This window comes from Argentina anserina, chromosome 5 (genome assembly GCF_933775445.1).
Source record: "Argentina anserina chromosome 5, drPotAnse1.1, whole genome shotgun sequence".
In the NCBI taxonomy this organism is placed as follows: Eukaryota; Viridiplantae; Streptophyta; class Magnoliopsida; order Rosales; family Rosaceae; genus Argentina; species Argentina anserina.
In genome coordinates this window covers 476,304-493,842 of record NC_065876.1, presented here as the reverse complement: position 1 = coordinate 493,842, position 17,539 = coordinate 476,304, and the positions used below count along the sequence as shown (strand labels likewise).

The 17,539-nt window shown below is 40.2% G+C and overlaps 1 protein-coding gene across 1 annotated transcript; it reads left to right on the top strand.

Moving 5' to 3' along the window:
• The first annotated feature begins 991 nt into the window (after positions 1–991).
• Positions 992–9,561, top strand: LOC126793405 (NF-X1-type zinc finger protein NFXL1-like). The gene is given in 11 exon segments (XM_050519918.1): positions 992–4,653; positions 5,640–5,696; positions 6,088–6,274; positions 6,358–6,600; positions 6,699–6,752; positions 6,848–6,898; positions 7,180–7,440; positions 7,556–7,608; positions 7,699–7,816; positions 7,877–8,161; positions 8,308–9,561. Coding segments are annotated over 11 exon segments (5,949 nt in total). The 5' UTR covers positions 992–1,080; the 3' UTR covers positions 9,375–9,561.
• Positions 9,562–17,539: the final 7,978 nt, after the last annotated feature.

Genomic DNA, 17,539 nt, shown 5'->3' with positions numbered 1-17,539 from the left:
TTCCTATCATTTGTCTGAAAAGCAACTAGTAATATCAAAATGATTGTAAATTCTCTTATATATCAACGACTTATCTTAAATTTGTATCAAGTATCATGTAACATGCATGATTCGTGCTCAACTAAACGTCTAAACCCACTAATTCACATGGAATGCCCCGGCTACATGTACCATCCTATGTATAACTCTTCTTCTATGTGGGATTCATTAGGCTAGGGGTCAATTCTTTTTTAATAATTCATTATTTAAAGAAAAATAAAGAAAAATGATGGCCGAGTGAGCTACGGTCCGAGCCGGGTCTGTTGTGAATTGGACTTCCTTCTTTTCGTTTGTTTGGGTTTCTTTTTTCGTTGCCTAATGCTGAGAAAAAGGGTGTTAGGCCCAATACGAGGACAGCGACTCATGGAGGTTTGGCCCAAATACGAAGAGCCTTGGCGCCCACGGCGTGGTGGTGGGCCTGACGGCGACCAGGCGTGGTGACCACGAAAATAGATGGAGAAGAAGACTAGAAACAAATGGCGATAGAGAGAGAGAGAGAGAGAGAGAGAGAGAGAGCACGCGATTAATGTGACGAACTAGTCTCACCGCCTCCCCCTTTCCCTTGTTCCTTCACCACCAAGCCACCACCGCCTCCCTCGATTCCTATATATCACTCCCTCTCACCCCTCCCATCCCATTCGGGTCGGACTCTTCTCCCCTGTGAGAAGCCCAATCTCTAAATCACCACCCACCCCTTTTCTCTATTCATTCTCAAACGCCACGATCTTCACTCGCGCCTCTCCGATCAGGTACTTCTTCTTCTTCTCTCTCTCATTTTTGCATCTCTTAATTTCTGAATCGGAGTTTAGCCTCATCGCCTAGGGTTTTCAGAAATTAGGTTTTTCGTTTTTTGGTTTCATTGTTTGGATTGGAATTAGGGACGAAATAGGAGTTGGATTACGCTTAAGATTGTGGATTGTGAATTGGTTGGTGTGATTTGTTTCTGCAGTTTCTATTTCGTATTCAATTTGTGTGGATCAGTTTGAGCTGAGCAAACTGTTGAGGGATAGGAGCTGCGAGGGTTTGGTTGGCTCGCAGAATATGGCTTCTCAGGTCAGGAGTGAGCGTACTAGGGATAACAATAGGTCCAGGAATCCAGCTCAGCCCCGCTGGGTGCCGAGGGGATCCAACCCTACTGCTGCTCCTGCCAACTCGCCTCCTCCGATTTTGAGCTCAAATGTACCCAAGGGGAACGCAGGGACGTCCAACAACAGCTCCGTGGCAGCGGAGAGTCGACAGGGGCAGTCCAACCACAATTCGGCCCTGGTGGAGGGTCGGCAGCAGCGAGGAAGGTATAATGGAAATGGCGGGCAGCTCAACCAGATGTTGCCGCCGTTGGAGAATCGGCAGCATGGAGGGAATGGAGGGCAGTCCAATCACAGCTTCATACCATCAGATGGTCGGCAGCATAGAGGAGGGCATAATGGGCTTGTGGGGCAGTTCAATCACAGTTCTGCGCCATCAGAGGGCCGGCAGCATAGAGGGGGGCATAATGGGAATGGAGGGCAGTCCAATAACAGTTTTACTTCATCAGAGAATCGGCAGCAGAGAGGGGGACATCATGGTTCCAGGGGTAATGTGGTTCGGCCAATGAATCATAGAAGGGAGAGGGAAAAGAGTGAGAGTCAGGAGGCAATGGGAATGAAGGACTCTAGTTTGCCACAGCTTGTACAGGAAATTCAGGATAAACTGACTAAGGGTACTGTTGAGTGCATGATTTGTTATGATATGGTGAGGAGGTCTGCACCCATGTGGTCCTGCTCAAGCTGTTACTCAATTTTCCATCTAAATTGCATCAAGAAATGGGCTCGAGCTCCCACTTCAATTGATATGTCTGCAGGGAAGAATCAAGGATTTAATTGGCGGTGTCCAGGATGTCAGTCCGTACAGCTCACGTCATCAAAGGAGATTCGCTATGTATGTTTTTGTGGTAAGCGGACAGACCCACCTTCAGATTTATATTTGACACCACATTCATGTGGAGAACATTGTGGGAAGCCACTCGAAAAAGAGGTTCCAGGAAGGGGAATAAGTGAGGATGAACTTTGCCCTCATATGTGTGTCTTGCAGTGCCACCCAGGTCCATGCCCTCCTTGTAAGGCATTCGCACCGCCACGGTTATGCCCTTGTGGAAAGAAAACAATAACAACAAGATGCTCAGATCGGAGTTCTGTTCTGACTTGTGGCAATCAATGTAATAAGCTTCTTGATTGTGGGCGTCATAGCTGTGAGCGTAAGTGCCATGTGGGTCCTTGTGATCCTTGTCTGGTGCCATTCAATGCTTCTTGCTTTTGCCTCAAGAAGGTGGAAGTTGTTCTTTGTGGAGAGATGATATGGAAGGGAGAGGTGAACGCAGCGGATGGTGTTTTTTCTTGTAGTTCTAGTTGTGGAAAGAAGCTTAGTTGCGGCAATCATGTTTGCAGCGAAATTTGTCATCCAGGCCCTTGTGGAGAGTGCAACTTAATGCCACAGAATGTTAAGACATGCCATTGTGGGAAAACAAGCTTGCAGGAGGAACGCCAGAGTTGTTTGGATCCGATTCCGACTTGTTCACAAATATGTGAAAAGACTCTCCCTTGCGGGGTGCACCAGTGTCAACAGGTGTGCCATACTGGTGATTGCCCCCCTTGTATGGTTAAAGTAACCCAAAAGTGCCGATGTGGATCAACTTCCCGGAATGTGGAATGCTGTAATACAACAATGGAGAATCAGAAATTTACTTGTGATAAGCCTTGTGGTCGGAAGAAGAGTTGTGGAAGGCACCGATGTAGTGAAAGGTGCTGTCCTCTTTCTAATTCAAATGATCGACTCTCAGGGCACTGGGATCCTCACTTGTGCTCTATGCCCTGTGGAAAGAAATTAAGGTGCGGGCAGCATTCTTGTGAATCTCTGTGTCACAGTGGCCACTGTCCTCCCTGCCTTGATACAATCTTCACTGACTTGACATGTGCATGCGGGAGAACTTCAATCCCTCCTCCCTTGCCCTGTGGTACACCTCCTCCATCATGTCAGCTCCCGTGTTCGGTGCCTCAGCCTTGTGGACATTCAGCGTCTCACAGCTGCCACTTTGGAGACTGCCCACCTTGTTCAGTGCCTGTGGCAAAGGAGTGCATTGGTGGACATGTTGTCCTCAGGAACATTCCTTGTGGGTCGAGGGACATTAAATGTAACAAGCCATGTGGGAAGATGAGGCAATGCGGTATGCATGCTTGTGGCAGAACATGTCACCCACCGCCTTGCGAGTCTTCCTCGTCAGCGGACACCGGCTCAAAATCTTCATGTGGGCAGATATGTGGTGCTCCTAGGAGAGATTGCAGGCATACATGTACTGCATCTTGTCACCCTTATGCTTCCTGTCCGGATGCCAGATGTGATTTCCCTGTGACAATCACTTGTTCTTGTGGACGGATAACAGCAAATGTTCCTTGCGATTCGGGTGGCAGCACGGCTAGTTTCAATGGTGATACTGTGTTTGAAGCTTCCATCATTCAGAAGTTGCCAGTACCGCTTAAACCAGTTGAAGCCACCAACAAGAAGATCCCACTTGGACAGAGGAAGCTCATGTGTGATGATGAATGTGCTAAGTTGGAGCGGAAACGTGTTCTTGCAGATGCTTTTGATATAGTTCCTCCAAATTTGGATGCACTCCATTTTGGTGAGACTACTGTTCTTTCTGATTTGCTCTCGGACATTTTTAGGCGTGATCCAAATTGGGTTTTATCGGTGGAGGAGAGATGCAAACAACTGGTGCTTGGGAAGAGCAAAGGTGCTACAAGTGGCCTGCGGGTCCATGTCTTTTGTCCAATGCTGAAGGAAAAGAGAGATGTGGTTAGGGTGATTGCTGACAGGTGGAAGCTTGCAGTTCAAGCTGCTGGCTGGGAGCCCAAGCGTTTTATTGTGGTTCACGCGACACCTAAATCCAAAGTCCCACCCAGGGTGCTTGGGGTTAAGGGCACCAGCACATTGAACGCATCCCAGCTTCCAGCTTTTGATCATTTAGTCGATATGGATCCCAGGCTGGTAGTTTCTTTCCCAGATCTTCCTAGAGATGCAGATATAAGTGCATTGGTCTTGAGGTTTGGTGGTGAATGTGAGCTTGTCTGGTTGAATGACAAGAACGCATTGGCTGTATTCAATGATCCTGCTCGAGCTGCAACTGCAATGAGGAGGTTGGATAATGGTACACTCTATCACGGGGCTATTGCTGTTCAGTCTGTGGCTTCATCTGGTTCTAATGCTTGGGGTGGAGTGGGAATAGCCAAGGAAGGAGCCCATACAGCACTGAAGGGTAATGCATGGAAGAAGGCTGTTATTCGGGAGTCTTCTTGGAGAGAAGATTCATGGGGTGATGAAGAGTTGTCTGGTGGTTCTGCAGATGTGCAGGCATCTGTGTTGAAAAGAGAAGCTCCAATTGCTGCCTCATTAAACCGTTGGAGTGTACTTGATAGTGAAGTGGCACTGGGATCATCTTCTGTATCTCCCACAGTAGAGGACTCTGGAAAGCAGACTGCTGATAGTTTGATTTCGATAGTGGACTCTAATGCAAGTGGTTCAACTTCATCGAATGCTACCTCGGTGCAGCTTGTAGGAACTATAGCAGAAACATCTGAAGTGGTAGATGACTGGGAGAAGGCTTATGAATAAGATAACAGCGAATCGGCTAATTTGTAGGACTTTGAAAATGGGGGGACTGATAGGAAACACCCTGCCCCTTTTTTTGGTACTATTCGAACCCCAAATAATTGTTAAGTTAGCTACATTACATTTTAGCTTGGCTGCAGTCAAATTTTGTTGTGTTCTAGTTTTAGCTTGGATTTCATATCTATCCCATTGAGAATGGGACTCGTTACCTGTAGCTGCCTTCCATATAGTTGTGGAGGCAGTTTGTGTTGTTTCTGCCGCATGGGAGAACATGCATCCTGTAAATTCCTGATTGTATTGGGAATGTAGCTAGCTTTCTATACAAGCGGAGGTATAATCACATTCCGTTTGTTGATCGAAAAACAGATATGTTTGCAGGTTGATTTACTCTCGTTATTACTTTGACCAGTGATTATTATTTTACCTTGATTAGTTTGTGTTTTCTCCTTCATCATTTTTGACTCGTCTAAAACCAGCCTCCATTAGAGAAACTGGACAAATTACAAGTCTAGAGAAGATAACATCGGCGAGGCAAAATCATCAAGGCACAAGACAAGACATGTGAAAGTGTTCCTACCCCAACCAACACCAAACGGAAAGTCATGTAAATCAGATTTGCTTTATATCATAATTTGTGATTGATTAATAAGCTTGATCTTGAGATATATAGGCGTCGCTGTCAGTCCGGCATTCCCTCCCGGCTAGCTATATAAATATACCAACCCCAAGGAAAAAGAAACGGAAGGCCTCTGTACTTGGTGGCATTGTAGACAACCATATTTGTGAGATTTGTTTAGGTTTGTGATCATCCTCCACGTTGTGATCTCCGTGCGTATTGCATTGTCTAAGTCGCTTGACAAACCCCAGCTCTCTTTGTTTCTCTCATATATCTCCTTCTACTACTATTCACATTTCTCAGTAACTCAGTTTCTCGTCTATCTGTTTTCAACTCCTATCAGACAAACATGGATTGGGATTCTCAGCTCGGTTCTGCTACTATTTCAAATCAGTTCAAGGTAACCCTATTAAGTTTGATATGTAGAAGTTGTCCACTGGTAGCTCTTTCTTCGATTTGTACTGTATAGCTATGATCTTTCTGTAGCTAGTGATCTTTGATGGCTCCCTTCATAGAATTTTTCAATTATGTATATATTACTTGGCATTTTGTCCTAAGTTTGGACCTAATTATATACTCGGTTAGAAAAACCTGTTTTAGTTTATCCGTAAGGTTTGCCTATCGTTCTCTTTCCTTATAGTGATCGTTTGTAAGTCTTGTTGCTTCCTCTTAGAGCGAGTTAATCATAGCCATTTGGCTGCTCCATAGTGAGCTTTTATAATCTCCTTGAGCTCGTCATCGTGTATAATATGCAGGAGACATGGAAGCATACAGTGCTTTTGTCATTTCAGAGCCTTGGAGTGTTATATGGTCAAATGAGTACTGCCCCCTTATACGTCTTTGGGACAATTCATGCAAAAGATATGAAATCGGAGGACACAGTTTCTGAACTATTCTCCTTCATTTTCTGGACTATGAGCATCATTTATTTACTGAAGTATGCCTGTATAGTATCACGAGCTGATGATAATGGTGAAGGTAATGGTCTCAATTTATTGTAATTGCAAGCATATATCTCAGTTTTTGCTGATCAATAATTTTCTTGCTTCCATAACTTGTAGGTGGTACTTTCGCTCTGTACTCGCTCTTGTGTAGGCATGCCAAAGTAGGTTTGCTTCCAAATGACAAAATTTCCGATGAGGTTATGCATTATGAAAGGGAAACTCCTTTCAGGATTAAGGTGGAATCGAGGGCTAAAAGAGCTATTGAAAGACATAAAAGTAGTCACTATGCCATGTTGGTCCTGGCTCTATTAGGTTCCTGCATGACAATCGGTGTTGGGGTGCTTACCCCAGCTCTTTCGGGTTTGGCACTCGTCATCAACTTCTTTTATTATCTACTGCATCAAGTTTCTGTTCTGTGTATGATTGAATGTTTGCTCACGTTTCCTCTCATTTTGCAGTCTATTCAGCTTCAACAAATGTTCAAAGATCACTATCAGATATGACCAAACTATGTATGAGCTTGCTGTAAATTCAGTTGGAAAGATAAATTTCGTTGCTGATTTGACTTGTGCTCTGAGAATCACTGACTTTTTTTTGTGGCTACCAATTTCATCTTCAGAAAGGAAACAAGATTCAATAACAAAAGCTTTCAAGGAATGTGAGAATTCTACCTCAACACAGAAATTTTAAATGTATTTGTTCTGCCTTCTTTGCTCGTGTTGTTCCCTAGAATCTTATGAACTTGAGTAAGGGCCACCATTATTTCCTATAGTCTACTGCTTGCATATGAAAATTGGAGTACTTTGACTACTTTCATCTCAGTAAGATTTTACACTTCACGAACTTTGCAAACTATCTGCCAATGATTTATATTTCTGGAATTTCTATGATTTAGTTAGCTTAATTACTGATTTTCTATTCCCTTGGAATTCTTTCTAGATGTATCAGTTCCATTGGCCTCTGCTATATTGGTGTGCCTCTTCACGTTGCAGCATTACGGGACTCATAAAATTGGGTTTATGTTTGCTCCAATTATCATATTCTGGCTGATATGTATCGGTGGAGTGGGCATATATAATATTTTCTACTGGGACAAAAAAATTATTCATGCAATCTCTCCAGTATTCATGTACAGATTTGTTGGGAACATTAACGCTGACCGTTTGAGGGCATTAGGCAGTGTAGTTCTCTGTGTAGTAGGTCTGCTTATGCTATAATCAAGCCTCGTTTTACTATATTTAAATTAACAAAGCTTTAATTCCTCTCGGACAAGATCTTTTTTCATTAATCATGAATATTCTCTCAATGTTTTCAGGATCAGAGGCAATGTTTGCAGATCTAGGCCACTTCAGAAAGAAATCCATCAAGGTTTCAAATTATATATCTGATATTCTGTCAATCTTATATCATTGTCTACTTCTGATATTCAAGTAACTTGTGGATCGTGCTTTGCTGCAGATTACATTTGTATGGTTCATCTATCCCGTTCTTGTTCTATGCTATGCCGGTCAGGCTGCATTTATCTCCAAAAACTTTAATGTTGATGATTACAATCATCTCAGCGAATCAGTTCCAAGTAAGTTGTACGCTTGCATTATGCTTCACTGAGTGCTTCATGTTGCAAATTTATGTCTAGCTAACACGTGTGAAAACATGGAAATTCCGGGACCTGTTCGACACTGGTTCACAGCATTATCCCTACTTGCTTCAGCTGTAGGAAGTCAAGCCACCATAACAGCCAGTTTTTCCATCATAAATCAGTGCCTGGCACTTGGTTGTTTTCCCAGAGTAAAAGTTATTCATACATCAGATAAGATAAACGGGCAGGTTTATATACCTGATATCAACTGAATATTGATGGTTCCATGCCTTACTGTTACAATCGGTTTCCATAATATTGAGAAAATTGGCAATGCCACAGGTACTTATATCTCAACACTAGTTTATTAATAACTGCCATATATTTCTTTTACTTCTTTGTACTCTTACCAGAAAAGATTCAAATGTTGCAACTTTGTTGTGCCATGGTTATCTAATGGATTTTAGTTCAATCTTAATATTCTACAGGTTTGGCCGTAATTTCTGCAATGGTTGTAACAACTTGTCTCATGTCACTGGTAATTGCCTTATACTGGGAAAAGAGTTTGTTTGAATCAATCTGTTTTCTACTTTTCTTCGGTTTCATTGAGGCGATGTATGTGTCAGCTTGTATGCTAAATTTCCATAAGGGAGCTTGGTATTTGGTTTTCCTATTGGCATTGTCCTTGACTATCATGCTTTCATGGCATTATGGAACCAAGAAGAAGCTCGAATTCGATTTAACAAACAAGGTGTCTGCAGAATGGCTTACAGCTATTAGCCCGGTACTAGGAGTCACCAGGGTACCTGGCATTGGCTTCATTTATACAGATATAGTCTCAGGAATTCCAGCTTTCTTCTCACACTTCATTACGAATCTTCCTGCATTTCATCAAGTTTTGATCTTTGTGTCCTTTAAGTCCCTACCAATCCCCTATGTCCCTGCAAGTCGGAGATACCTTGTGGGAAGGATCGGGCCGAAAGATCTTAAAATATATCGTTGTGTGGTGAGATATGGATATTGTGATCATATTAGGGACACTGATGATTTTGAGGAAGAGATTATTGGTTCGATTGGAGAATTCATTTCCGTGGAAGAAAATGAGTCCCCAAATTCAACACAAGAGAGAATGATCATAGTTGGCAAGCCACCATCAAATGGAAGTGCTCTGATTCCTTTAAATGAGATCACCACATGTGAGGACTCCCTGAGCTCAGTGCACAGTGAAAGCCGATTAGGTACATTGGCTGAAGCATGTGAGAGTGGTTTGGTTTCAGTGCAGAGAAAAAAGGTCCGGTTCATGCTGCCTCCAAATAGTCCTAAGATGCTTGAAACTGTTAGGGAGGAGCTTCAAGCACTGATTGATGCTAGGGAGAGTGGTACGGCATATTTCCTGGGTCAGGTTCATTTAGCAGTTCGTGATGGCTCAAACATTTTCAAGCGGTTACTGATCATGATCTATGTTTTGAGTGAGAAAAATTGCAGAGAGCCTCCAGTTGCACTCAATATTCCTCATGCTGCTCTTGTTGAGGTTGGTATGGTCTGTAGCATATAATTGAACTGTTTAGTTACAAATTGAGGAAAGAACAGAAGCAAGATCAGTAACAGAGTACATAAATGTATATACTGAAAGTTACAGGATATAAAAGGCTGTAGTAAAGTAAGTCCTGTTACAAGAAAGAACTCTGAAAATTTATGCCAGTCATGTTTGTTGGTGGTTTGTAAAAATTTTGGACCTGAGTCATCGTGAGACTCAGAGAATATATTCCGAACATTGGAATATAAGTCTGCATTTTATGGTATATGGATGTATACCATATAATTAATTGGATAAAATTATTAAATTGATAACAATTTACATAAATTAAATTACGACACTCGTAACAAATGTGTTACATTCATTTTAAAATTGTGCGAACTTACCTTGTTGACAACCATTTGTTTAGAAATTTGTAAAATGTTGTCAGTGATTACTTCATGCCTAGTTATTTTTGTACATAGTTACATACCATGCACATCTTTTGCATGATAAACACCAGTACTACATAATGGTTGTTAATGCACCTATATTTCTTATCTTTCTCCAAGTTGATCCAACTATCACTATATATGATCAACATCACTATCACTATCACCAAACAAACCTAAATATGCCAATGATGTAACAAACTACTGCTGCTATCCATTAGACAACTCAGTTCGCAAAGCATAGAAACTAACCTCGTAGCAACGCGCAATTAGCTAGTCAATTATACATAGATAACATACATGGTGAACATGCGACCTTTACATTATTGGTACACAAGTATATATGTGCTTACACTACCGTATACAGATCGACCAAATAAGAAGCCTTTGCAGGCAACATATATGTAAACAGCAGGTATATTCTCGCATGCACTCACACCATAAACTAATTAGAATAAGACTTGTTTAGCTAGATAGTAAGCCAGCCAAGCACAGATCGATGCGACACTGATTCCTCGGATGTTTGAAATATGGAATCTTCAAGAACGCACTCAGAGCATGGACCAGTATTTTATGTACTAGCTTGATTAATATATGACGGCGATGCATTCATGGATCGAACCATCCATTTTAATTAGTTATGGATGGGAGATTTCTTTCTAGCGGGGGTGTAATCCACGACTAGGAAGTCGTCATCTATGTCTTCTGGGCTCAGCTTCTCTTGTTTTCGCTTGATTTCAAATGCGTGGCTGCTTCTGCTGCTGCTGACATCGCTGCTCTCGACTATTTCTGCATCTTCAATCACACGACTTGCAGCAACACCTCTCTTCATGACGACATCGATCTTTCTGTTGCCTCCCGCTGTGTCATGCACGTTCGTACGTACATCAGAGTGATCGGCCAGACAACAAGAAAAAAATATTAGTTAGTTTTAATATACATCGATATAGATCGTATATATAACACATATGTACATACTCTATAATGCGTGATATATAAACTGTACATGTTTAAAGTTTAAACTACTCATTTACCATATTTCTCAAAACAAAAACAAAAAAAACTACTCATTTACCATGAGCTACGAATAGCAGTGCCGAGACGAGGAAGAGCAGCGTAAATGCGAGCTGAAGAGAGATGATCTTGCACTTGTTCAGAGTTATGAAGGCCATCATGTAACAAAAGTAGTTAAAAGTAGTTAGTTCACCAGTTGAGTAGCTGGAGATTGTACAAGTTTCTCTCCTCGTAGCTTTGGTTTCCACATCCTTATATAGACTCAAATGGGTGATGTGTATATACTACGTTCATGCATAAATACAGATGCATGGATATCGCAATTAGCTATATTTAGCTATAACTCGTAGTGTCAACTGCCCATGGTGTGATGTGTAGGCGATATTGTTAGACATGTGGGGATGAGTGTGTTTCTGGAGTAAGTTCACGTAGTCATAAGCAAAGCCAGAAACTCTGATAGATGTATATGTGGATCGCATATATACATATATGAGTAAGGTCACTTCAATTTGAATCAGTTCAATCAGCTTGGCTTTGCATATATCGTACGGGGATACACATTCCAGAAACAGTACAAGCTAGTGAAGTAGGGTAGAACGTGTTGCAGATATAATTTTCTCTGGAGTGAATTATTATCAGAGGCAAACATATATGCGTAGCTCGGCCTATAGAATCGATTGGTTAGTTGATAAGTACGTTTGAAGAGATTGGCGGGGACATAATCCATCGGAATGACGGCAGGGCTGGCCCTGGCCTAGGCCTAGCAGGTGGCCGTCCAGAGCCTCCAATTCAGGTAGGTCCCCGAAGAGAAATAAGTTGGGTATATTTATTAGTTAAAAATCATATTATTTATATATATAAGATTAAGGCGAAGTAGAAAATTTTATGTTTTTTAAATTTTTCTCAGTTGTGAATTCTAGTTAATTACTCAGTTTTATACAGTTATATTTTAATTTTGTTATTTCGTCGGCTATATCTATAATTATTTTAATTTTATTGTAATTATTCGTCACTTGCTTCTTTATGAAAGATCAGTTTTTTTTTAGTTTCCAGCATTTTTGAGAATTGGACAATAGAGAAAGAATAATTTTAATTCAACTATTTAGCTTGATTTATTCCATAACGGTCGTATTAGGGGGCTCTTTTGTAGTTTTTTTTTCTTTTTTTTGTTTAAAAAAACTATTGAATTCAACTTGTAGGTAAGTCTTATCTGCAAATTTTAATTCACAAACTATGTTGCGCTCGTAAAAAAAAAATTTGTGACTACATTAAAAAGTAAGGAGCCTCATCTTTTTGCTTCGTCTATAATCCCGAAAATCTCAGGGTCGTCAATTGATGCATGTCTGATGACTCCGATCCATGCAGGGAAGACGCATTGCTTAAGGTCCATCATCCATCCAATCCACCCATCAATCGAGTATATCATCTTAAGTTCTGAACAAAAGAGATTTTTTTTTATTCCAGTTCCGAGACAATTTTTATGTGGGGCCCGAATGAAAACCCAGCGAAGGAAAACCCATTAATATTCCTACGATGGTACACCGTTGCATACCGAAGCAGAGGAATTAGTCCAGAAACCAGACATCAGGGTATCCCCACGGCCGAAGGTAATTCCTTCAGCATGAGATTAATCTCTGACGGGACCCATGTGACATGATTCCAACCCGATAGTCCAAAAACCGGGTGTCTTGGCTACAGTAATGTCTTCAATGCCCCAACTCAAACCCATTTTTTGCCTAGTTAAAAACAAATAGGTGTGTAATGCATCTGCCAACGATCGAACATTTAACTAATACCACGTTTAAGCCATGGTCAAGAAATTTCCGCGGTCAGAAACCACTACATCACACCCGTAGTTCTAAACAAAAGAGAATTTAAGAACTCAAGAAGGTGAAAATATATCAACGAACTTAACTAATCAAAGAGTTTAATTACGAGCCAGTGACCTGAAAGCATGCTCCGTGCTCGCTCCAACCATATGCTCTCATCACGCGAACTCTCTACCAACAAACTCTGATGAGAGAGAGAGAGAGAGAGAGAGAGAGAGAGACGAGATTAATATGTAATTAGCTCCTAATAGGGTAGGGTTTGGGGTTTAGCCTATAATTTCCGTCGTGCTCGATCAAATATTGATTTCAGTGATGAAAATTCTCGATCAGAGTCCAGCTACTCTGCTGGATCTAGCAAGTAAATTGTGTGATTGTGATTGTGGTTATAATTTTCATAAAAGAATTTGCTAATTGCTGTTCTAGTATATTTACCAGAAGATATTAGAATACTTTATCGTACAATAATAATTAATCTAATATAACGTAGAAAAACTGGGGCATGTAAGGATCGATGCAGTGTATAACCCCTACAAACCCACATGTATCTGTTGGTAGTTAATGGCACTATCTTTTCCAGACAAGATTGAATAGCTCATAAACAGACCGCTAATTAAGTTTGTTTAGCCATCTAATCATTTATCGTTATATATGCATTCAACATTTCCACATAGATGTTTTGAATACGGAGTTTCGTAATTCCATACTAGATTGTGATCGATTACTGTGATGGCGCGGCGGTGTGGCCACATCATTCTAATAAGATGCGAACGATGTTAACTTGAATCGTACATAATCAACTTAATTATTTTCCCTAGCAAAAATCAAAGATGGAGAGAATGTATTGCACAGCTTGTTCAATATTTTATATGTATCTATATGTTACGATAGCTTCAAATAGAAATGAACTGATCCCTCGTTGTTGCTGTTTAGCTAGTTCTCTCTCATTGCTCAACGCACTTCACCCTCATTTTAATTAACATCGTTGCAAATGAACTGATCGCGACGGGATGGTGTCCATTGAGCATCTATACAAAAGAAGCCCGAACTTGAATTTCAAACCCCTACAGTATCTGGTCCATTATGGGAGAATCCGATCCATGCTACTATGCATCTAGGGCCGGCCTACGACCAATGCAAAAAACTTGGGCCTCAACTTGGTGGAGGCCTCCATTTTTCTATGATTGTAATAGTGATATAGGGCATTATAAATTTAGGTCTTAAATATATTAATCCTGTCAAGTTTAGTTACATAAACACATTGTAATATCAAAAATCATCAAATTCTTTCAAATCTAATGATTATTATTTATTTTAAAAATATCTAATGATTATAATTTATTCTTTATATTTGACTTAGGTTTTCCCTTAATTAAATCTGATTACTTAATGATAATTTCTTACCTCTTAAGTTTCAAGGATCTCATGAATTCAATTAATATCTTAAAATATATTTTCTTTCCATATTTAGATCTTTTGACTTTCTTTAATTTACTAGTTAGTGCAACTGTGCAAATAAATAAAACTTTTCATAAATAAAATACGATTTCAATATGAATTTTGTTAGAATTACGTAATATATTTAGTGCAAATTATATATTCAAATTATATATTTTGTAGATGATTTATATATAGGACCCTATATATATGTAATAACCCTAAATTTCAAACAATATTTGAGTTTGATTTGAATTCTATTAAATTGTGAAATTTAATTAGAATGGATGTGATTGGTTACGACGTTATGAAACGAGTAACGGATACGTGATCGGAACGTTTAATTCGAAAAATGTTACGTTTCTGAACGATTATATCGACTTTTATTCCGTCACTCGGTTGCGAAAACTTCATTCATGAAAGTTGTAGGGCTCGTCGATACGAGTTCGTGGATATGTGACGCGTTCTAATCAGACGATGTATGTAAACGTTATTAACGATAGAAGTCCTTCCCAATTTTGGAAACTAGTATTTAAATGATGTTTATCAGCTAGGGTTTCCAAAAGTGAAAACCCCTCACTCCCTCTCTTTTCTCCGCCTCCCTCACTCTCTCTCCCCGATTCTCCTTCTCTCCCTCCTTTCGAAAAAAATTTCTCTTCGATCTGCCACCCTCCAGCCCTTCGTGGCTAGCACCGCCGCGCCCTACGGCCTCGCAAGCTTCCATGCAAGCAACCCCGAGCTTGCGACGCTCTGCCTCGCCGTCGAGAGCATCGCTCGTCCCCCGAGCCTCCCTCTGCCTCGCGCCTCGCTTTCTGCCTCCAAGCTGCTTTGTCCCTCACCGCCGTTCCCCAGGGCGTCGCGAGACCCTCCACCGCCCCTCCCTAGCACGCCGTGCCTAGTCTCGCCGCCAAAGAGCCGCATCGACGAGGGAAGTTCATGCGCGAAGCTTCTTGACGATTCGATCGTTTCGGACTCAATTTGGACTTCGATCTAGGTAAGGATGCGTTTGAATTCATGGTTGTGATGTTTGTGTGATGTTTTTGGGTGATTTGGGAGGTTGTTGGTGGAGATCAGAGAGAGAGGTGGAAGGAGAGGTTACCGCCGCCTTAGGCGGCGCGTGTGGCCGCGTGGAGATGGCTAGGCATGGGGGGATGCCGTGGGAAGGAAGAGGGCAGAAAGGTGGATGGTTTTGGGGCGGCGGTGGCGTCACATGCGCCTTGGTTGGTGTCGGCGCGTGGGCCCCACGCGCGGCCTGCCGGAGGTGGCGCGTGCACCCCACGCGCCGCCACGTGCGGCGGCGCGTGAACAGTGATTCAGAGAATGGTATTTTGGTAATTTACTTACATACGGTAAATGTAAATGTAAATTTTATTTACGTACGGCAAATGTAATTAAATTTTACGTATGGTAAATGTAATTAAATTTTACGTACGGTAAATGTAATTAAATTTTACGTACGGTAAATGTAAATATAATTTCAGTAATTTGTAAAATGTAATTTAGTAAATTTTATTTACTGAGATTGTATTTACATTTAAATAGTATGTATACATACAGAAATACGCAAACATTATGTATATGTACAAAAACAGTATGTATACGTACAGAAATACGTAAATAGTAATACATGAACAGTGCTGTGAATAGTGACAGTGAATAGTAACTGTGAGCAGTAAATTCGTAAAACCGAAAATTGTTGAACAGTAACTGATTATTACTGTTTCGGCATTTAAAGGTTTACGAAACGTTTCTAAATCATTTTCTTATCTTTTCAAGGTGATATATAAAGCGAGGAAAGGAATTATCTCCGGAAATTGTGGAATTACGCTCGCGTCAATAAGGTGAGTAAAATCCCACATATTTACGAATCTACCCTCACGGTGATTCGAGATTTTTACAAGAGTATTTAAAAATGAATTACAACATGTATACAATTTAGTAAATTATATATATACTGTATAATGGTAATAAATATATATATATATAGTTCATTATATTATATACTGTTATTAATTCATTAGAAATAGTCATTTTGATGACGGAAGATTGTGTATTGAGCATGTGTTGTGAAATATGACATGTATAAGATATAATGGACTATATATATATATATTGTATAAATGGTAAATAAGTACGAATATATATAGTTTGCTATATAATATATTGTTATGATTTTATTGTGATTATATTGAGCACGTGATTGAATTGTACAATATGATGTGAGATTATTGTACGTGATTTTTAACATTGAGATTGTTAAAATGTGAATTGTCTTCGAACCTGATTTTTGATACAATATGATGTGAGATTATTGTACGTTTTTGGCAAGTCGAAACCTAGCCTTTGGCCGGGCGAAAGTTACGATACAGTTAGAGCTCTAGTCTGTCTGCCTTAGTACTGCATGTGAGGTAACGGGTGGTTATCTGCTCATGGGTACTCAGATTGTTTTGGATGTTGGGTAGCGGGTGGCTATCCAATATCGGCGGTGTATTACGAGAGGGGTAACATATGTGTACCAGCGTTCTTGGTACCCGTATTATAAATGCATTTGGGTAACCAAAAGGGATACTTAATTTTCTCATGAGCGTTTCATTTCATATTCCTTTGGGACAACCAGATGGGCTGTCCATTGACTTATGAGGGCATTTATATTTGTTGATTTGTGATTTTTCCTATATTTTGATATGCGAATTATATTTTGATTTTACTCATACAAGCTATAAGCTTACCGGGTTTGTGTTTACAATCCCGGTGCACCAATTCGATGGTGTAGGGGATAATTCCGCAGGTGCTGATTAGTGGAGATTGAGCGACGACTCCGGAGGCTCGAAGTCGTTCGTATCCTACTTGTGGTGAGGTTTTTAGCGTGGATTTGTGTGTGAGAATTGGTGTGGTTTTATTTGTGAGATTTGTGAGTGATTGTGAGGATTATTACATTTCCATTTTATGTATGGATTATAATTTTGGGTTGTAATAATTGGTTTGTCTGAGTTGTATTGAGAACTCAGAATTGACCCGCTGTGACATTTTAATGATTTCGATTTCATTGAGATTATTTTGTGTTTAACGACTTTAGAATTTTGAGTTTTTAAGCTCGAAATTTTGGGGTCGTTACAATATATATGTATTCACATATTCAAAACAAACATGCATTAATTTTTTAACCATTTTGTTTTCTTTTCGGGAGTTTATTTGGTTTTTTTTTTTTGTAATCGAAGGAAAAAAGGTTGAAGAACAAATATTTGAGAAAAATATATTGAGGGAAAAAATAGAACTTAAATGTATAGAATAAAATATGGTTTTTAGATTTTTTTTTAATAACCATTAGATTTGGAAAGAACTTGATGGTCTTTCTACTTAACAATGATATTGCATAAATTTGGAAAAGATATGATGTGTCTATGTGACTAGGTTTGACACATAAATATTAAGACCTTTGAGGCCTAAATTTTTAAGGTCAACAATCATTTTCCTA